The 22,446-nt window shown below is 45.1% G+C and overlaps 1 protein-coding gene across 6 annotated transcripts in view; it reads right to left on the reverse strand.

Moving 5' to 3' along the window:
- Positions 1-61: 61 nt before the first annotated feature.
- The window catches only part of kansl1a (KAT8 regulatory NSL complex subunit 1a), a 28,602-nt gene continuing 6,217 nt past the window's right edge, over positions 62-22,446 (reverse strand). For 2 of the 6 annotated variants that reach the window (XM_062414254.1, XM_062414253.1), the window contains 14 exons: positions 19,971-21,432; positions 9,824-9,965; positions 9,544-9,627; positions 8,608-8,717; positions 8,024-8,165; positions 6,900-7,065; positions 5,523-5,679; positions 4,803-5,020; positions 4,446-4,600; positions 3,195-3,319; positions 2,926-2,983; positions 2,265-2,377; positions 1,925-2,177; positions 62-1,808 (listed from right to left, as the gene is read on the reverse strand). In XM_062414254.1, the coding sequence (XP_062270238.1) occupies positions 1,602-1,808; positions 1,925-2,177; positions 2,265-2,377; positions 2,926-2,983; positions 3,195-3,319; positions 4,446-4,600; positions 4,803-5,020; positions 5,523-5,679; positions 6,900-7,065; positions 8,024-8,165; positions 8,608-8,717; positions 9,544-9,627; positions 9,824-9,965; positions 19,971-21,364 (3,324 nt within the window). In that variant the 5' untranslated portion in view covers positions 21,365-21,432 and the 3' untranslated portion in view covers positions 62-1,601. The remainder of the gene's footprint in view (positions 1,809-1,924; positions 2,178-2,264; positions 2,378-2,925; positions 2,984-3,194; positions 3,320-4,445; positions 4,601-4,802; positions 5,021-5,522; positions 5,680-6,899; positions 7,066-8,023; positions 8,166-8,607; positions 8,718-9,543; positions 9,628-9,823; positions 9,966-19,970; positions 21,433-22,446) is intronic. The other 4 variants (XM_062414258.1, XM_062414256.1, XM_062414257.1 and 1 more) reach the window with 4 other exon arrangements.

Below are 22,446 nucleotides of genomic sequence, written 5' to 3' on the forward strand. Positions count from 1 at the left end.
GTCAGAGGAAGTGATCAGAGGCGGTTTCGTCTCTGAAGGATTTGACACCGGGACAAACTGCTCCAAGTTAAACATAAATGTTTTAATGGTACTATTTACAAAAAAGAAAAAACAATTCTGCTTTTTGATTAGGTTAACTGCTGCAACAATCGAACAGGTACATCGACATCTTGCTTAACTACAAAAGAAAACAAACAGTGATTGAATGGCTGTGGCATAAAAAGAGGTGTAAAATGAAACAACCATAGATTTTTTTTTTGCATAGCAATAAGGAAGGGGAGGGGGAGGACAAGGGGGGTGGGGTGGTGGTGGACTGGAGAAAAAAAATCTGATCTGATCAATTGATGATGAAACTATTCAACAGCAGAAAGTATTTTTCCCTTAAATTGAAGAACCTGAGCTCGGGGGGGGGGGGGGGGGGGGGGGCGTTTAGCGAAGAGCTGCTACATGTTTAATGTTCGCAGGACGACAAACTGAACCAGGAGAGAGAAATCAGGGGGGGGGGGGGGGGTATATTTTAGGTCTTTATTTTAACCACGTTTTGGACTTTTGTAATACAGCAATGACCGAGAAGCTAAATCAACAGATGGTACAAATCCTCCCCTGCGATTGGTTCCTTTCTTTCTCCCGTTAGGTGTAAGTCCGACTGTGCTCTTGTGATAAGACTAAACGGTTGCATGTTTTCCCAGCATGCAGCAGCGCTTTCTGTATGGGCAAGTGCTCAAACGAAAAGAAAACAACAAAAACAGACGGCCCGGTCCCGAGCGCCGCCGCCGCCACCCGAGGGGGGCGGGGCCAGGAGGGAGCTGGACACTCTCTACAGAGACCGCACAAAAGGAATGATTTTTTTAAAATTTATTTTACTTCTTCAAAATAAAACACAGAATGTGTCGTTACGCTGGAACAGACAGAAACAAACACAAATAAAATCAAGTCAGGAATGGAAACGAACAAACCGACCAACAGAGAAAGCAACAGAAACCAGACTTGGCAGTTTGGAGAAGTGCTCTGGTGATTTCAGGCGACCTCTAGTGGGAGAAGAAGGGACCACATCTCAAATGTACCTGTTTATTTGGACGAGGAGGGCGGGAGGAGAACGGGAGAGGGGGGGGGGGGTATTTTTTCTTGTTTTGTTATTTGTCACTCCACTAAAAATGTACATGGGAATTACAAGCAAACTAGTCAATAGAAAACACCCTTTGGCCATATTTTGAGGAGTCGCTACATAGTGCGCTACGAGTGTACACGCGACATATGAAACACCACTAAGCCCCCATGTACATTGTTTAGCCTACTACAGAAATCATTTTTATTAACGTGTTTGTTTTATACTTTTTTACCTTTTTTTTATTTTTTACATTTAATCCTTTTTTTCCTGTGACAAAAACAAGTGTAGGGAAAAGGCTTCTATCTCCATAATGTTCACTAAAAACTGTGAAAGTATTAGACTGATGTTTGAATATCAAACAACAGGAACCCATTTAATATCTTACTCTGCGTTGAGGTTCTGCTTGTTAATGCCAGAGAGGAGCTGAGGGCGGGTGAGGGGAGGGGCTGTGGTGGTGGAGGGAGGGGCCGGGCGACCTCAGCCTGTCAGTCATTCATCGGTGGGCGGAGCCCTTGAGCTTGGCGCCGCCCTCGTCGTCACACGGCGGATCCATGTCGTCCGAGTCCAGGCGCCCGTAGGCTGCGGCTCGGCAGCCTGAGATGGTGCGCATCCTGGACCTGATGTAGTCGCTCTCCGGCTCCGGCTCCAGCTCCGGGTCGGCTGGCATCGGGAAGCAGCGGCGCTCCCACGGCGCCACCGTCTGGAAACACCACGAGACGGCCAACACGTTAAACATGAGATCACAAATCTGAGTCACTTTTAGTTAATGATTAACCATCAGTTCTACATAAAAGCGGTTTTGGACACAGGACGTACCCGTTCTTCGAAGGTGAAGTCCGGCGTGGAGCAGCGCGTGTCCTCGCTGGACAGCAGGCGGTGCGAGTCCCTGGAGCAGGGTGTGTGGGGGTTGGAGGTGTTGTCGGGGCTCGGCGGGCTCATGGGCGACGGCACGTGGCTGTAGTCGTGGAGCATGGGGCAGTGGCCCGGGTCGGGAGACTCCGGCTGGGGGGTGGGAGGGTTGGTGCCGCACAGCAGCGGCGTGGTCCGACCGTCCACAGACTTGTACGACCTGCGGGACGGAGAACAGGAGGTTTAGGTTTCGGGTTCTCTCTTTAACAACGGGTTGAACTCGGCATGCGAGTGGTCAGGGGCCGACCTGCTGCCTCGCCTCTTAGCCGGAGCCAACGCCATCCAGGTCCAGCGAGATCGCTCCTGGTCTTCATGCGGCTGGTGGAGCCCGATGAACGCTGCGTCCGTCAGGTCCTCAACCTGCCGAGAGAAAACTCCATCAGCACCTCCTCACTGAGCTCAGCACACATGGATACTCCAATCATTTATTATCAATATGAATGCATTTATATGATGACCCGGACAAGCAGCAAAAACAGACGGATTCACCAGATATAAAATTATGATTTTAAGGTTTTGATCAAATCTCCTCCTGCTACAAAGAGTTAGACAAAATATCTTTGACCATTTAGAAATGTATTGATTTTTATATTCCTTCAAGTGAGTATCTTTGTCTTTATAACAGGTATTTTAATACATCAGATTTTGGATCTGAAATTTTAGGTTTGACTTTATGACAGAAAATCTATTTAGATAATTTTTTAACTTAAGTCATTTAGAAAATCAGCTTTTAATCTTCTTACTGATTTTCCAACCGCAGTTTACAAATCCGACCACCAGGTGTCGCTGCTCATTCACTCCCCTGGCACATGTTGATCATTACATGAGGAAGCAGCGGATTCTGTATCTTAGCGATCAAACACTCCCACACACTTTACACCCGGCTGATGGAAAGTAGAAGCACAGACCTCTCGCTCGTCCTCCTCATCCGTGATTGGTTGGGAGAAGATGTCCACGCTTCGCCACCTACACCAGAAGAAGAGTAACTGTGAGGACACGGCAGCGACAGCTTGATTTACAGGGAGGAGGAAATTAAGAGACTAGAAACCGACGCCAGGGAGCAGCCGAGCTGCTGGGGGGGGGGGGGGTTTGTTTTAAGCTTCCTGGATGAGAGCGAACAGAACAAACATCCTGCTGGTCACACCTGCCGCTCCGAGTGGGAGGAGCCTGTGTTTACCTGGGCGTGAGAATCTCTTTGTACTGCAGCTTCTCCACTCGGGTGGTGGCGGCCACAGACATGGGGATCACGATGTTGTTGATGTCGAAAGAGCTCTCACCCCGCCTCCTCTTGATCGGCTGCTGCTGGGGGGGGCAGGAGGACCATTACATACATACTAAAACTATATATATCATATATAACAGATTAACAACCAACACGTGTAATCAAACCACAGAACAACACAGGAGCCGTGACCTCGTCCATGCCTGCAAGAGCAAAGAAACACGAGTGACTCATATCTGAGGAATGCAGCTTCACAGTGGATGAAGTCCAAACAGGAGAAGCTGTGTCTTATTAAACTGTTTTCATCGGTCAATGAGTTTGTGTAAAAATATGAAGGTTTGCATGTGTAAAAGTTAAAGTCACATCTTGACTTCACTTCAAAAACACACACGTGAACAATAAGGCTTCTCGACAAATCCACTAACTCCTCCCTCTGAGGGTCTCCCAGCGTCTACAGCTATAAACAAGCTCAGTTTATAGATGCTTCCACATTAACTGTCACATATGAAACAGATTAATTCATGAGCACTTCCGGGCTCTGACCACGAGACCTCGTTGCTCTCAAGCTTCTCGTCACCACACTTGCATTTCCCCACGTTCATAAACTAGCCAGCGGCCTGGTTAGACTCATCGACTTCACCAGAAACATCCAAATGACGCAGCGCACACAGGAACTGATGAGAAAATAATTCTTCTTAGGTCCGGCTAAGCAGAGACATTTTTGTGAAACAGTCTATTTAAGGTCTTATTTGTAGAATTGAATTAGTGGGTTCATTATTTTTGGGCCAGTCATTGTGCAGCTACTCCTGGAGACTGAAAAGATTAATCCTGGTTTTCAATCTGCCCTCTGTCATGTGACAGATCCTCTTGAGACGCCATCAGAAGGATGATTTTAGTAATTGTGATATTATATTTATGTCTCTGTCACTACAGCTCATGTCAGTGTCTGATGTTTTTGTGTTTCTTTCAAGCATACACACGTTTCTTTGTCAGTTTGAGTCTCTGACTGTAGAACTCAAGAGTTTTGAGCCAAAGCTTCAAAGAAACTGAACTTTTCATCTTAATCAAAGTTTGATAACAACGTGCTGACACTTCCTGTCCTGCCTGTCATCCCCGTGTCAGGAGATAATCTGGTGTTGTTAGCATTCGGCACAGAGAAGCTATGCTGCAGCTGAACTACGACCTGGAGCCCAGTGTTTTCCTTACAGGTGTGCTCGAGACGCCCTGGCTGCTGACGCCCAGCGGCGTGGAGTTCTCTGAAGACGTGGACAGCTGGCGTGTCAGGGGGCTGTGAAGGGACGAGTGCATGTTGGCCAGAGTTGGACAGCTGCTGCTCGAGTCCAAGAAGAGTTTCGGGGAGGCTGCAGGAGACGGAGAAGATTTAGACGAGTGTAGATTCAGGGAGAAACATTTACTCATCTCTGACGTCTGATCTGAATCCATCTGAGGCAGACGAGTCAGGATTCTCATTTTTCAACCCTGGAAACCTTCAGTTCCACATTAAACAGATGTCATGATAGATTCTTCTGTGTGTGAACTGGGCGTCATTCATTGATCACTCACTGTCGGTTCGATCCAGCGAGGGCTCTCTTAGTCTCTTGCGGCTGTAGTTCTTGTCGTAGGGCCCGAGGGGGTTGGAGATGCCCTGCAGCCGCTCCGTCTTGCACACGGCTTGGCCCTCGAGCCTGGCTGCGTTCAGCACCGAGCCGCTGCCGCCCACGCCGCTGTCCAGCGTCCTCGGCTTCTCAGCACGGTTCTTATAATGCCCCATTCCTGCAACGCCAGCAGCCACACACACATCTTCATGTTAGACGAGGAGCATTCATGGAGGTTTTAAACTCAAAACATTCCTAAATGAAATCTCGGAGGTATCGGCAAAACAAAACATTCATCAGATTAAAAGCACTGATTGTTAAAATGATGTTTCATCACTAAAATGAAAACAATAAAGTCTCCTTAGACACAAAGCGGTGTCACTGGTGAAGCATGTGGCTGCAGCAGCTCTGCCCCCGAGCGTTTATAAACAGTTATATAAATAAAACCCACTGGAATCAAATAAACAGTTCAACTGTGAAAAGAAAGAGAACAACCTAACATTTTAGAACGATAAGATTTCTCTGTTTAATGGAGTCACACTTTGTCTTCATTCACAAGCCTCTTTTCTTATTTATATATATATAATGAAAACAGTTGAGGTGTCTGTGATGGAAGCTGCTTCTTTAGGAAGTGACTGAGACACTGCAGCGATATCAGTGGAACCAGTCCCCGTCGTATCGGTACTTACTGACTGCCATGAGCGAGTTGGTGAACTTGTGCTTCTCTTTGGACGAGGAGAGCTTGTGTTTGAGGGAGAGCTTCTTCAGGGGTTTGCTCCTCTCCAGGGACTTTGTCTGCCACTGGCTCTTCATCACCTGCTGCAGACGGAGGCCTATACAAACATCTGAGGAAGACATGAACACCGTCAACAAGACTCGACACACCAACGCTACATCAGCACAATGTCTGTTTTAAAACTACATTGATCTGTCTTAGTGAAATATCGGCTAATTTGTAAGTAACTTCTGAAGATCACGACCAGCTAATGAATCTCAGGGTTTTCCAGTGCTCAGTTCCCTCTGAGAGCAAAGTAGCCTGAATGTCTATTTCCTGGACTCGTAGAAAACACGTCCCATATTCACCCGCTACAATCCAACAGGAAGCAAGCTGGTTTCAACCGTTTCCCTTTCAATTGTCTTAGAAGAAGCTCCTGAAGTAAACATTAACATTGCCCGTGTTATCTACCACATTTCTGTTCACTCGATTCCTCCCAGTTCCTCACGTTGAGATCTGACTCCCACCCCTCACATCTGAAAGTCTGATCACAATAACAGCGCTCGTGAGCTGCTCACACTGGGCGACAGTGGTGGCTCCTCGTGACCTCAGCACAACTGCTGGTTATTCCTTCTGCCATGTTTGAACTACACGTAACAGATCTGAGCTGTTTGCTGCACCAACCATTTCACCACCGTTACCACAGTAATGAGATTGAAATGGTTCAGCTAACCGTGAAACCAGTAATAGTTTCCTCTTTAACCACTGGTAGTCGTGTTGTGACTGATAAGAATCTAATAAGGAAGTAATAAAACTGAAAGATGATAAAGTGCATCTATCCTGAATCATGAGGTTTCATCAGGATGCAGTTTGTAGTGTTTTATCTTCTGTCGGTAGTTCAACATGAAATAACTATGACGTGCACAGTTTCAAATCAGCCAGAGGCAAAGTGAGATGTGGCGTTACGTCAAACACTCGACCGTCTGGAGGTTGTGAAGTAAACCTTGTCTCAATTATCATTCTTGAGATATGAATGTTCTGCCTTTTGGTCAAACTCCTGAATAATCGCAAAAAATGTCGGCCTGTGTTATAACTGAAAATACTAAGAAAATATTCCCAAACTCCAGGAAAACAAACAAGGACGTTGTTATCGCTGTTGTGTAGACGAGCCTCGCTCTGAGTTAACACACAATCCCCCTGACGAACAGAAAAGAGTGAACATGTTCTCTTAGAACTTCCTGGAGAGAATTGTCTCCGCGGCCACTCCCTGTCCGTCTTCCTCTCTGGACGTGAAGGAGGAAGTGACTCCGTAAACTGAGCAAGACTTTGAGCGAGGAGCCCGGCACTGACCGTCAGGAAAGGAGAGGATGGGGTGGACGCCAAGATCCAGCCTTGACAGGCGCTCCAGGGTGGGCAGCTCATACTGAGGGTCTTCTCTGGGGGTGGGCCAGCCACCACACATCACACAGCTGGAGTTAACGCGGCAGTTACACTGGATGCAGCTGCTTCTCGGGGCCTGCAGGGGCATCAGAGACGGGTTATAGACCTTATCAGACCGAGCTGTCAATATTCACCGGTGTACTATTCAGAACAATGAAGAATATTTCTACTAGTTAATAAATCACAGGGGTTAGTCGCCCTAGAAACCATTTCCCTGTTTGAGAGACTGGATTATTCACACATGTCAGCAGGATTAAACTAAAACCAGTGAAACCTGGAAGCATGTTGGGACGTGGGCCAAGAAAAATCTGTAGATCCAGGAATTATCTTTAATGGCGTTACACATGTATTTTGTGTGACGCTGCTTACAAACAAACACACAAACCCAGAAACACGCGGACAGGGACGAGGACTTAACTTCCCCGGGGGACGTAATTACACAGACAAAAATATCACAAGTCCAGACTCAGTTTTGTCCCCAGACTATAAATTAACAGTTGTTCCTGCTGTAACAGTTTTCTTGTGTTAATGTGGCAGAGAAAATCAGATTTCATTACTACACATGGCATAAGGCATTTGTGTGTTAAGGTCTCACAGTAGCACTCAATAAAACTTGAAAGTCACAGAACTCCGCTGAAGTTGTGGAGGGAAAAAACATGAGCATCAGCTCATGTTTCTATTTTCTTCTACTAAAACTTGTGAGTCGTCACAAGGGCGAGAACTCGTCCTTGTTGTGCAACTGTGTGTGGGGGGGGGTGCCCTACTTTTTCAGATATAAGTCAAGGGATTTCTTGTTTATTCAGCTATGAGGCAACAACTGAAGGAACTAATCAGCGAGCGCAGCCTGGAAACAACGTGGTCCAAGAAAAGTCCAACTAAGCATTCAACGGATTCTCAATTTCACAATTAAACGTTGAAAAAGAACAACAACCTCTGAGTTTCTTAAAGGTCAAATCCCTGTGTGATTGAGCACTGATGATTCTGCGACACAAGAGTATTATAAGGCTCCCGAGCCTCTGAACGGTGAACCTCACCTTGCCGTTGAGGTTGGGCACAGTGTTGGGCTGGATGAGCCGCCGTCGCCGACAGCTGACGAGTGGTCGTGTGCGAGCAGCCACACACGTGCTGTCGGAGGCTGACGGCTGCTGGTGCTTGGTGTCCGCACTCTCTGACATCCTGACAACAGACAAGAGAAAATGAGATCAACAAAATGTATCAGTGAATCCTGGAAATAAACGTTGGTGAATATTTGACCAGAACATCCAGTTTGGCATTAATAGCTATCGATGAATAGAGCTGCAACAGAAACCTTATTTTGTTATTAATAAAGTGAGATTATTTTCTTGTTTAATCAATTAGTTATTTTGGTTAGTGTCAGAAATGTACAAAAAATACCGTCTTCACAATCCCTAAAAAAACAATTTACATACAATTTATATGAATCTCAATTTAAACTCAGCTACACATGGATTAAAGGTAAAACAAGTCTCAGTCTCTTTACTTATCATTTCCTGCAGCTCTGTAGAATTTAGTTTATTTAAGTACATAGGGGTTTGGTTCACCATCTTCCCCCTGTGGGAACGTGAAATGAGGTTTTCATCAGTGTCAGCTGTCGTACCTGCTGAGGACGCCGTTGACTGGCTGTCCGTTCTGACCTTTCCACGGGCCGCCCTCTGCGTTGGAGATGTGGGCGGACCCCGTGTGCTCCAGCCGTTCTGAACCAACGTCCTGCATTTGCAGATAAGAAGAAGCCGGTGAGACTACACCTCCAGTTAACTGGCACAGGAGCACAGGCTGAGCAGCAGCAGGACATTTAAGGAAACTCCAGAACAGACAAAGTGAATCGAGGCAGTGCTGCGGCCTTGAATTATTCAGGTGAGGTTTGTGTCCTCGACACACCCGGAGCCTGGAAACCACTCTGCAGTGTCATCACAGTGCAGAGCTCCGAGCTCCTGCTTCACCAGGTTTTAGACAAATAAGCACAACTACACCATGTTAGTTATCTTAAGACTCAGATTTCACTTCATCCACATTCCTGTCCACCCCAGCTCCACATGTCTCTATAGATTCATTCAGTTAAAGCACATCCTGCTTCAGCTGAAACACCAAATCATATTGTATTAAAAACTGAATCTGTGGCTCATGAGCACATTGTAATCCACACGTAATCCAGCAGGATCAGAGTCCACACCTGCAGCTGCTCTACAGCGAGAGAGACTCCCTGTTAGGAAGGATCTGAATATGTTTATTCCTCTTAAGGAGTTTGACTGATTCATTGAGAACTGAGGGACACATGCAAAGAAACCGTTTGACATTTCATTTCCATCGGACGCTTTGATTCACAAGAACAAACGAGTTGAACGTTTTGCTGAGGATCACGAGTCTGAATGAATAGAGTGAGCAGGAGAATGAACAGATTACATTTACTTGAGAATATCTCCACCTGATAATTATCATTTACCTTTAACTTATGTTATGTATTTTCAGCTTCAAATGACAGAATATGACCAGTTGTACATGATAATAAATCACTGTCAACCTTCAGTCTGCTCACCTGAGTACTGACAGGTTCTGCTTTCACTTCTATCCCACCGGCAGGCACCGCGCTCGGGGAAACTCCTCCCAACTCTACCAAGCCCTGCGGAGTAGAGACCCGAGCGTTAGACTTCACACAGAATAAACCACACGTGTATAAGAGAACAGAACATCACAGTAGCTTCTTCTTCATCATCATCATCTGGGCAACAACTTTAACAGCAAAATTAAAATCCAGTATTTAACAGGAACACAACCAGATCCTCAGGAAAGCAACTGACTCAATCATGGCGACTGACCTTGCTGGCACGGATCTGTCTGTAGATGTCGGTCTGCTGTCGGATGCGGTACTCCAGGTCCGAGATGTGGGCCTGGAGCCAGTTCCAGTGGCTGATGATCGCAGCCCTCTCCACGGTGTAGCGGCTCTCTGCTCGCTTCCATCTACGGGTCAAAGAGGGTGTGAGAGTGAGACTCTGGATGACAAGGTGCAATGAAACGCCTGAAGATTTAAATATACCAAAGAGCTTTAAATATCGTTCAGTCAGCAGCCAAACTAAATTATGTGTGAGGTGAAATGCAGTTTTCAGCCTCTAAAATATGAGGACATATTGATATTATTCATATTTTTGCCGTTTGACATTTTAAGGACAAAATAACCAGAAGTAGTGAAACAGTCACAGTCGAAACAAAATGTCTGAATGTCTGTTCTGTCATGAATCATCTATTAAAATAAAATGCAGTGAGAGAATCAAGTGAAAGGCTCAGATCCTTTAGAGCAGACAATCTACTGAGCCTGGGAGCATTTCCTCCGTCAGACTGCAGAGGTCAGTGAATCAGCGTTATCCGAAGCTCCCAGCAATGGCAACTGCAGACGCCCCATAAAAGCTCCCTCATCGAAAACACCCAGAGTGATGGAGGTCTTCATCACAAGTGAGGTTTGGAAATAAAAAAGGGGGCTTTCCATTTCACGGACTCTATTCCATGTCACGGAGCGTACGCCAGCTGGGAGCAGAGAACTCCATTTTACCAGTATGACACACAGAATGGGCATTTCAAAGGCAGACATGAGAGGAAAATGTCTGCTCCTGCACCGCGCCGCAGCCGCCACAGAGGGCGCTGTTTGGTCAAAATACGGGCTGCAGTGACCGCGGCTGAACAATGAAAGTAATGACTCAGATGGCAGACAAAGATAGACCTTGCACTCTGAGACTTTTCTCCTCCCCACACCCGTCTCTGTTTTCAATTTTCAAAGCTCCACCATGATGGAGGAAGTTGACGGAGGCTGGTGCTTGGAGGGAGGGAGGGAGGGAGGGAGAAAGAAGGAAGAGGGGAGTAAAAGAGGGACGACCAGCACTGGGAAGCTCTGGCAGCCTGGAGAGGAACAGACGGCCTCTGAAAGCAATCTACAGGCCACAGGGTGGTGGAGGGGGGTGGGGCTGGGTCAGGAAACCGTGCAGCAGACACAGATAACCAATAATCCAACCAGGAATCCTGTCTTATTGTGGAGCTCAGTTACTGTTGCTGTGATGCAGACATCAGCCTCCAATCACTGCAATGAGAGATGTCATGATTCCTTCGTGCTCGGCTGCAACACTGAGGCTCTATTCCTGTTTCTCTGCAACACAGCATCAAGGACACTGCTGCAGAAACAGCTGCAGCCTTTCTGGGTAATAACATTTCATTTAGCTGTTTCACCGACTCAATCCTGTTACAGTCACACACACAAACACCCAGTTTGTACACTGTGTGGTGAACGTTCACTCAGACTGCAACACTCCTGCACACGCCCATAGCTGGTGCATCAGATCAATGCTCTGGCAATTCATTTGCATCAGAGTCCCTGTGGAGACTCTTCTCAAAACAACACTGGTGGCAGGAAGTGTGTCCCACCATCGAGTGCACAGATTACCGAGGGAAGTGATTCACCAAGCTGTGGACAAACAACAGATCTACGACGAGAGGACGGACCAGGTGACGTGTCCCTCAGGGGGAAGTGGGACATGATCAAGGAGAATGATATGTTTCATGTCTAGGACGACAGATTACATATTAGAACCTGACCAGTATGGATATTAATATTGTGGAGAAAAACATATCTATTACTGATAACGGCTGTTTTATATATATACACAGTGTTTCTCAGACTGTGGTGGCCTGCCATACTCCAAATGTGTCCGAGCAGTTTCATAATGAACCAGACAATGTTCTACACTTCTCATAACAACATAAGAGATTGATAACTTTGTGTTTTGCTCCGTTGTGTACTTGTGATCAGTTCACGCTGGCTCGTGCCATCGTTATTAAGTTGTTAGCGTCCACAGAAAGTCGGACCTCATTGTTCCAGCAGCAGTTGTCATGGGAGAATCCCCCTTTGTGTAGCCGTCACTTGGAATCTGTTGTGTGTCTCAGTGACCTTCATGCACCAGCACCCCCCTCTACTACCATAGGGTCAACCAATTCCAAATATACATTTATAAAATTGTACAATGATTCTGAGAGGTCATTATCAGACCCACACATCAAAGAAATGGAATGAGGCCTGATATTTTACAGTTTAAAGCAAAATATGTGGAACTTAATCTAGGAAGATAAACATTTTATGTGAGAATAAACATTAACGCATCTTTCCTGCATAGTTTTATTTTGAGAGTAAAACTTTTCATGTAAGCAAACTGTGTTATATCTGAAAGGCTCATATTGGCCAACTGATGAATCGGTCCGGCTCTAGTACAGATTGTCAAAACACCGAAGCAGGACAGCATCTCTGTATCGTTATCAGAACAAAGAAAGAAAGACGCCGTCTGAAAAGGTCAAACAAAGGAGACACAGAGACCTGATCATGAAAGGGTGGAAACCTGAACAGAAAGGAGCTCCCTGGATCTTAACTCACGTCTTTGGGTTTTATCATCAAGGACTGCGTCTGACATGTTGGATAAATAAAACTAAACAAACTCTGCAGGTTAAGAGTCAGATTCCCACAAGAAGGAAACTGATAGTGTTGTTCATAATGAGAGGGATGTAGAGGACTCAAAACAGACGTTCAAATAAACACAAACACACCGAGGCCATTACAAGTCCAATGACCTTAATCGTCACAGAGGAGGAGGAGGAGGAGGAGGAGGAGGAGGAGGAGGAGGGGTCAGTCAGCAGCATTGAGAAATCCCCCCCCCCACTCCCGGACTCCAGGATCTCCGTTCTCCCCCTCCAACCAGGACATTCACCTCCCCCTCTCCTCCCACACACAAAGCCCCAACGGCGATCACTACAGCCGCCCTGTTTTCTGGCTGTCAGCACATTCTCCATTGTGGCGCTTCTCTGGATGCACCGCATGGTATGTTGCACGATGCCCCCCCCCCCCCCCCCCCCCATACCATACCGAGCCTCGCAGCTCCAACTCGACTGCGCAGACACTGACAGGCATCTGAGCCGGGAGCTCGCAGCTGAGTCAAGCGATACGTCCACACCTGATATCTGCTACAAGCTCACCATGAACACAGGTCACATGACATTTAGAGAACCTATATTTATATGTGGCTACTGTTACAAGCTCTGCAATTTGTGCAGCATGTGAAGAAAACATAGAATCATGATTCATTTAGAGGAATCCGGTGCGTTTTTAATCATCGGTTTCATCAGATTTGTTTTAATTCTCAGTTAACTGTCTCCTCCTTCTCCTGTGTGTTTGTTTGTGGGGGGGGGGGGGGGGGGGGGGGGGGGGCTAGATTACCTTTCCATTTGTCTGACGCTTGTGAGAATCACTGTAATTACGCTGTACACTTCACAACATGTTACACTAAACAAATGAATCTGCTGTGACATTTTTTTGTTCATTGTTCCATCACTCGGTACAAAGAGCACCTGAGAATATACGAGTCTCCTGTACGAGAGTCTGATATATGATTATGAATATGATTTATCACTCACCCTCCACTACAGGGAACCTGGCAGCAGCAGCATTATGTACTCGTGGGATTTAGAAGCATCGGTTTTATGTTAATTTACAATTACCACGTAAACGGGAGATTCTGATCTTGGTATTCTGCAATGACGATCAAGCATCATAAACTCAAATCAATATGAATCCAAAATTCAAATACGTTTAATGTCGAATTCTAACTCAATTATAATTGTAAGAAAATGTACATATACTGCTGCTCGTCTCTGGAGGTGAAAAGCCACAAACTATAACTGGATTTAAAAACAATACTTTACTCAGATTACACATTAAGAGGGTTTTGTTTGTACTCTTAACCTGACATGCTAGCTCTCACATCCTTCCAGCCACAATGGGTCAACACTGCACCCTCCAAACTATCTTTACAAACACTTAAAAAAACTAATTTCAATGAGGGCATTAAAGTTATGATTCGAGCTTTATCATCTAAATGTAGAAATATAAGGCATTCATATACAGATCATACAAAATAGGCCATGTACTATTGTTATGTAGAAAATGTTGCTGTCTCATTAGCATGAGTCAATTCTCTTTTATAGTGGGAAAACATACTTGTTCACGCAGCCATGTTGTTGAGGCGATAAAAACACTATCCAGTATCAAACCCATGATCATATTCTTAAACACGAGCTTCTCCAACAAAAAACAGCCAGAGGAACGTAAACAGAGGTAAATCAACACAAACCCAGCCAGTCGTCATTCATGCTCAATAACAAGAAGGGAAAAATAAAGCATCAAACAAGATCTGAGAACTATCCACATACGAGTGAAATGCTGTGAATGCTGAGGGCGTTCTATTCCTTCAAGCCAGTGCAGTTGGCTGGATCTTCACAGGACAGCCGGTTAAACACATCTGTAACAGGAGGAAACTGCTCAGGAGCCGGGATCGTGAGCGCGACAGGCCAACAGAGTGTGGGGCAGGAAAAACAAGAGAGGGCAAACTCAGCCGGAGAGCTGCAGCAGTCATTACATAAAAGAGGGGGGTTATGTAACGCCTGTGGGTTCGTGTTGAGGAACTTGGGCCGAGCTAAACACATCCAGATGTGTCAACCAGGACAGAAACCTATACACACACACTCACATACATACAGACAGAGCAATGAGGAGGGGGAAAAACCCATCTAAGCTGCTCAGACTGCAGAGTAATGCTGAGCCATAAGCATGAGAGGAACGCTGTTGTCTCAGCCAATCTAGTTACCCTAGTTCACGAGGCAGACCGGCATTTTAACTGTCCTGTTGCGTAAAGACCATACATGCAACATGTACTCGTGTGCTATCTGGAGTTATGTCACCCTGCAGACACAACGCCAGTCAACCTGGACACACTTTGACGCGACTCAGGACGACAACATTTCAGACATTTTCAGCCTCAGTTTTTGTCTCGGAGCGATTATGTAAGATCTGAGATTTTCCCGATGAGCGTTATTGTTGCCTCAGAAACGGTGCCCACTCTCTTCTCAACACGGAACAAGCCGTGCTCTCTGCAACATGCTTTAACAGACTGCCCGTGAACGTCCAGCTCCGCTGCATCTGCTGTTTCAAGCCATGTACATTCACGTCGGTTTTTCTGAAGGCAGCAGTTCCCACACCTTGGTAGAGGCCGGCATGGACGTCACATTCACAGACAGGCACACAAAGGCCCTGCAGCATAAGCAGAGCAACAGATGTTGGCTGGCCCCCAATCCTCTAAGATACGGGAAACCACGTCTACTCTATAGACAGGGATGACAGGATTAGTGGCAGGCGAAGCACTGCATCCAAACAAGCAGCTCAAATAGGTTATTTTCCACACGGCTGTCAATGCAGCTGACGTTAAATAATTGAGGTGCTGCCGCCTGAAGAAGACATCACATTGTCTGTAGTGTTTACTGGTGAGGTGCTGTAAAGCCACTAATTGCTAACTGAGACAAACTGTCAGCTGTGATAATGTGACATTATGGTTATTTGCACATACATTCACACAAACACAGGATTTCTACAGGTACCAACAAGATCTTTAAACCAAAATTAATAACAGTCCAGACCTACGTCAAGTACGACAGATAAGAAAGAATATCCAAGCCCATGAGTTATTTACACTGCCCTACAATAGAGAATAAGGTGGAGTAGTAGTTATAGAATAAACCCTACGTTATTCCACAAACCACACAGACAGCAGGTATCCCGTCTTTCCCACAGACAAGCAGAGTGTATATACATCAATTCTGACCAATCTTTGGACCCTACTGGTCTTTTGTGTAGATTTATGACAGTGTGTTAATGTCTGTGTTGTTGTGACAGAACTACAACACACAGCAACATTGGAAACTATTCATTAAACGTTCTCTTATAAACAAAAGTCCTTTTAAGATGTGACTGAAATCAGCGTTAACATAATTAAGCCCTGCCTCAACACATTTAGGACCTAGTGCGTAACAGTTTAATGTATTGTTGACTTTCTACGGCCGGCTGTTAACTTAGAACCCTGCACACACCCTAGCATGCTGTAGGTGTTTTCCTCTGTGGGGTTGGGAGCTGAAAACCAGTTCTCAACTCGATGAGGGACAGAGGAGTGTGGAGTGTGCATCTGACGCCTGCATATGGAGCATTACGGATGTAGTTATATATTTATAACGCTGTGTTGTGTACAGAGAGTCTTTAAACTTCTGCAAACAAACCTATCAACGGGTGTTTTTGTTACAGCGAAAGAAAAACAACGTGCTTTAATAAGAACTTAATTTGCTCCACGTTTGTTGATATATGTTTGAATTTCGTAATCTCCCTGTATATCCAGCATCGAGCTCGTTCTTATAAAACGTGATTGGACTGGCTGTTAAAGTGTTCTCAGGTCTGGGATATTTTTATGGGTGGAAAATGACACTGAGCAAAATGTCTGCAGGGAAGGCAACATCTGCACATGCTACAACAGATTTTATAAAAACTGATTAATCTGTGGTTCTTCGCCTGATCCATTTTCAAATGAATTCTAATCTTAATGACACGTTTATATGGTATTATAGATGAGGAACATTTAGGGTCAGCGATATGCACAGCAGGAAGCAGAAATTAGCTGCTGAGCAGAATTCATCAGTAAGTACCTCAGTAATTAATTTAACCACACATCTTTTACTAACAGATGCACGATGAAATTAGAACTTTAGTCTGAAAATAAAACAATTAATGAACAAGCTCAAGACAAATGGCGGACATTAACTTCACCTTTGTCCATAAAATCATGGAAATCTATTTTTTAAACCTTGCAGTGAGGTTTGTAGGAAGCTGCAGTTGCTCTCTGAAATGTATATGATGGTTGAGCTCTCAGGGTAAAGTTTCATGTTTGATATAACAAAGAAAATTCCGCACAGACAGAAGCAGACGAGGAGATTTGTTGGGAAACTAGGAGATTAAAAATGTTAGACAAAGCCTGTGAGGCAGCAGTAACCGATGAGCGGGTGAGGAATCAAGTTTCCATTGTATTGAGCTGCCCAACCCTGCTGTAAAATCAGAATATTACGTCAGTGTCTTTCCGATGCTTTCTGTAAACTAGGCACTGCAGCATGAAGAATTGTGATTGGTCTACTTCACCTCAGCAACCAACCAGAGCCGTTTGATTTTCATCAGAACGTAAATATACTGAGACAATGTGAACAATCACCGTGAGTAGAACGTGTTAATATCAAAGGGAACTATAAATAAATCCTCTGTTCAGAGACACCTTGATGACCTTCGATTAATGCAGCTTTTAACCTCATCTTCCTTAGCCTGGCTTTATTACTTTAGACGTGATTATCTGGTGTTCATTTAAAAGCTCACAATATAAACCCTTCATCTCAGCCACATTCATAATGACAAATACATCTGTGTGTTTTTAACAACACCAGGATATTTATAACTATTGCTAATGTCATGAGAATCATAACCTTAATGCAAGTGACCATCTGACAAATCTCAGTAACAACTACAATACATATTAACTTGACGACATAGTATTTTAAACTATATTTAGTGACTGTAGAAAGTACCTACAACTTTCAAAGCTCCTCTAAATGTTTCACTTTAATTCTCATTATACTATTCATCTTACTATAATAAAGAGCAGGGCTGCACTTTTCATATAATATCATCGACCACTAACTTCAACTGATTCCATAATACAAATCAAATGTTACGTTATTCAAATAGTCCTAACTAGGTTATCAAAAGGTAGAGTCACTGGAGCATTGAATCCGCATTGGTTAAGAGAAGATGGACTCGAGATCTCGATTCTTCACTGACGTGAAGTCAGATTAAAGTTCACTCCTACTGTAAACCTGCTCATTACAGCACAACTGGACTGTAAAACGTAAACAGCGTCAGGAGTTACTCAAAACAGTCTTAGTGAAGGTGCCACCAGTCGTCTCATGTAGCGGTCTAATGTTAGCCCTATTGTGAAATACTTAGCTGGAGCTACAATCACTTCTGAGGCCTTGGTGTCCAGTTCGAATGTTAATATAAAAATCTAAAAATACTGACAAAATATACACTCGTCCTTCCTCCCCACAGCCATTGTTGCTGTTTTATTTGAGATTTATTTTCAGCAAGTTAACACATCTCCAAATGTTAGCTCCGCACAGAAAGGGCTGCTATACATTTTATCATCAGGGGCTTCAATGTGTTGGTGGCCAGCTCAGACTTTTCAGTTTCAGCTGCTGCATTGAGCCAAAACTAACACGAGTTAACCGTCTAATGTTGAGATACTGAATGATTCACAGTGCCTCGTTGTATTTAGATTAACTCAAACATGGATGGCAGTTTAAACAGACCATGTGACTTCCATTGGCTGTGAGTAACAGACGCTGGTGAAGTCAGTCGCTTCCTGAACACACGGTTTAGGGAGGAGTGCATGGAAGGGTGTGTTTGATTTATTTTCCATCCTTCACAAATTTGAAGACAGCCTCACTCATCGAGGTGTTTGCATCACACAAGGACAGAAAAAAACAATAATGTCATCCCTGGTCATAATGTCTAAGTGCCTCTATAAATATTGAATTACTAAATTATAGAAAATATGTTTTGACATAACTTTGATGTGAAGATTTACAGGTTTATGAATATACAACAGGGAAGAATTACACAAGGGAATTCAAAAGCATCATAAACTGACTAATTGCGTACTTCAAGCTATGCTGCAGTATAATGACCAGCTGCCAGGGCGGATTGTGTTTTCTATAAGGAATAAGATTTCCTTTCTGGGATAACAAACTTCCTTCTTTACTTCCTGCTTTATGTATTCACGTCTATATCTTATTATACATAACAGCTGGGTTGCAACTGAACACAAAGCACTGAGCAGTTTATTGAATTGTTACTTATTTTTCAAAGCAGACAATATTCAGGTTTTTACAAAAGATCTGAAATTATAACCTAAACGGAAATTCACTGGTAAAAATAATCTGTTTACATAAACTACTCATGATGTCATTATCCTCCTTCCCTCTCAGTACACACATACTGTCCCTTCTCATTATGATATTACTGGAATGTATTCTCGATATAAAGAAGTATGAATACATTACAAGCATTTTTTCTATTTAAGAATCATATATGCAACACGCACCGGCTTCCTGTTGAGTTATGAAGATATTTAGGTCAAGGGTCTAAAGTCAACACAGTAAGGACAATAAAAACCTGTGTTCGCTTCCTTGTTAATAATCTACCCGATCCTACACAGGTCAGTAATTCCATTAACGCTGCTGACCCAGCTGCTGGATTTTTTCCCCTCCTTCCCAACACTAATGACACAGAAACGTGTACTCTGATGTGAACTTCCCATGGAATACATTTGCAGGCCCCTGCCGAGGTGAACCCGACATCACATCAGGAAGCATGTGAAAACATAAAAACCCACATCTTCTGCAAAACCACCACCATCACCACCACCACCCCCCTAACTGTGTTTCTTCTCGGTTTCAGTTCAAATCAAAAACATTCTCCAGCTCTGTGGGCGCTCACTCGTTTGCTCTGCAGATAAACAGAATGTTCAGTTTCAGGTTCTCTCAGGAGGAAGCGCTGTGTGACCAGATAGCTCTTCACTTTCTGTCCATTCCAGCTCGAGTGTTCTCCACAGGATGATACCGCCCACACAGCTACACATGCACTCTGGGTGAACGGTATCTCTTCCCCTCCCTGGAGTTTGACCCATCCACTACTGAGGCAGTTATAATTGTCATTAGCACCTGCTAGGCCAAAGTAGCATATCACAGGGCCTGGAAATACAGGGACTTTCACCGGGCAGTTGTTGAACTGCAGGCAACATGGAAATGAAAGAGTAATGGGAGGCACTTGAGTGTGAGGTGACAGATCAACAGAGACGGTTATTAATAAATCCTATTGGAGAGATTTTATATGAAACTTTCTTCATATAAATGCTGCTTTCAAAATTCAGCTTCAGCTGTGAACCATTCAGTGCTGCAGTCACTTATGCACAGATATAAAAACATGTGATGTGTAGGTGGGTTAGGAGTTGTACTTACATTTTGACATGACGCTGATCAATGTCCACTCTGGCCAGCTCCTCCTCCTCCAGGTCAGAGTCCCCTCCAGAGCTACTTTCTGTCACATCTGAGTCAAAGGCGCTTTCTGCTGAATGTAGGTTGGCTGACCCACTCAGGTACAGCCTCTCCAGCTCCAAGGGCATGGAGCCACCCTTCAGGAAGCGACTGAGTCCGTCTCTGTTGTTCGAGGAAGAGTGGCGTCCAGTCCTCCATGTAGCTGTAGGGGTCGCCGTCTCCGCCTTGCGGTTACCAGCCAGTAGCCGGTTGAGAGCCGAGTCCAAGAAGCCACCGAGCTGCTGTTGAATATGCCGCTCCACCTGCTTGGCCTGTACCACCTGGAGACGTTTGCGCAGACGCCTTAGCCGGCTCTCAATCTCAGCTTGGCGGCTGTTGTTGAGAAGTGTGCGCTCCCGAACGTGAGCGTCAAGGCTGTCCGAGGAAGAACTACAGGGGAGAGGAGGCTGTGGTGCGGGTGTGCAAGATGGGGATCCCTGCAGGCTGCTACCTGGTTTCTCCCTATCTGAGCCCTGCGGCTGACTGGTGGACGTGTGTGAATCAGCCTCCTCTAAATTCACCTGTTCATTAGGGTTGGGGTTGTCGTGAGTAAAGGGGGGAAGTGCACGAGACTGAAGCACTGAGGGTTCGAAGTGTTTTCCATCTGTATTTTGAGAAACCCCAGAGGAATGCTTCTGTTTAAGGGTTCCTTTTACCGGGATGTGCCCTGATAAGGTCTCCGAGTCCAAGGGCAGGTTCTGGGACTGAGAGTCTGTGGTGGCAGCGGGTTTGTCACCATTCACTGCCATGACACAGCCAGTCCCGGACATAGTGGCCAGCTTTTTGGCCAGGCCGTTGACAGGTGCCATGGGCTGGCCACCTCCGTTAGTGCTGCCACTCATGAGGCTTTTGAGCTGGCTGCCAGAGAGTTCAATCGCCTGCCTCTTCCTCAACAGGAAGTCTCCTCCGCCGTTGAGCAGGGACGTGGGCAGTATTCTGTGGCTTTTCAACACAGACTGTTTGATGAGGACCCCTTGCAGCTTGATCGTCTCCTTTGTTGAAGGGACAGGTGTCACATCAGAGCATCGATAAGAAGCCACCAGAGGCTGGAGTTTGCCCAGGGCCGAGGCCTGGGCCACGGAGTCTGTTTGGGGCTGCTGCTGCTGCTGCTCCTGGTCACCGCCACAAAAGTCAAGAGGACACTCTTCGGGGGAGGCCTTGCACTTAGCGGGGCCGCTGCTGTGGATGAGGATGTTGCTGGCGTTACCGTTGTTCTCTGCACTGGCCGGTGAGAGACTTGAGGATGGGGCAGCCAGTTTGAAGCGGATGTGGTGAGCTTCGGCTGGGGCGTCGGTGAGAGCGGGCGCCATCGCAGCCATGCAGTGCAGAGGGACGGGCACCTCGGCCTGCTCCACACCACCCGCTTACTGCCCCACCTGAGGACAGCCTGGACGAGACAAAGAAAGACCGGAGCAGAGGGGAGACAAGAATGGAAAAAGTTAAAAACATTGGTTTCATAAACTCAGGCACCGAAGTATACGTGATATTTTTACTGCATCAAATTCTGGTCTGTGTGGGTCTGGGAGGAGTTAAGGTAAAGATATTATCTTTCAACAATTTACAGGTAACATTTACAATCTGGAACAGGGATGAAGCCAAACACAAAATAAACACTAATTGAATTCAGAAGGCAGCAAAAGTCTAATTTGTATTCATGTAAACTTGATATCCTGAAAAACTGTTCAAAGGCTGAAGGACTAAGACATTTTAAACCACAAGAAAACCTCTATGTTTCCCCATATTAAATATCATATCCTGAGTGCAAAGTCAAATGAAGGCAGGTTCTTCCTATATGTAATAGAAGATACGGGTGTAAAAGTTGCAATTCAGGTTCTGTAAGCCTTCAGAGTGAGTGGAAAATTACTAACCACCACCCAATGAAACTACCACTTCTCAAACGTTCTGCACCAAATAAAATCATTGGAAATGCTTTAATACCACTGATTAATAACAAGCCCAACCCACCGACTCAAACACAAACCGAGTGAAGGTCCACAACTAATCCAGTTAAAGGCCTAATCGAATGAGCGGGTGACTCATTGACATTTTGCTGACCTGCTGGCTGAGTGTTGCTAAAAATGATCCAATAAAAAAAAGGAACCAGGAGAAACATTCAGGTGAATGAAATGGCTATTTTGCTGTAATCACAATGATGCATTCACCCACACAAGGCCTCTCTGAAGATTTAAATAAATACCAAACAGATCTAACGATATGCACCGACCTTGGGAAGGGAACACAAACCAGATACATGCGAGTAACAGCAGACATCTGAGCAGAACGGGCCATGCTAATAAATAATTCCCACTACACCCATGTGTGTGTGAACAAGCCCTCATTGTCATTTGCTAACAAGGCTCTTCTTTACTGAATAAGCTTTGGATTTCATTTCTGAAGAGGC

This window comes from Platichthys flesus, chromosome 20, assembly GCF_949316205.1.
Source record: "Platichthys flesus chromosome 20, fPlaFle2.1, whole genome shotgun sequence".
Classification (NCBI taxonomy): domain Eukaryota; kingdom Metazoa; phylum Chordata; class Actinopteri; order Pleuronectiformes; family Pleuronectidae; genus Platichthys; species Platichthys flesus.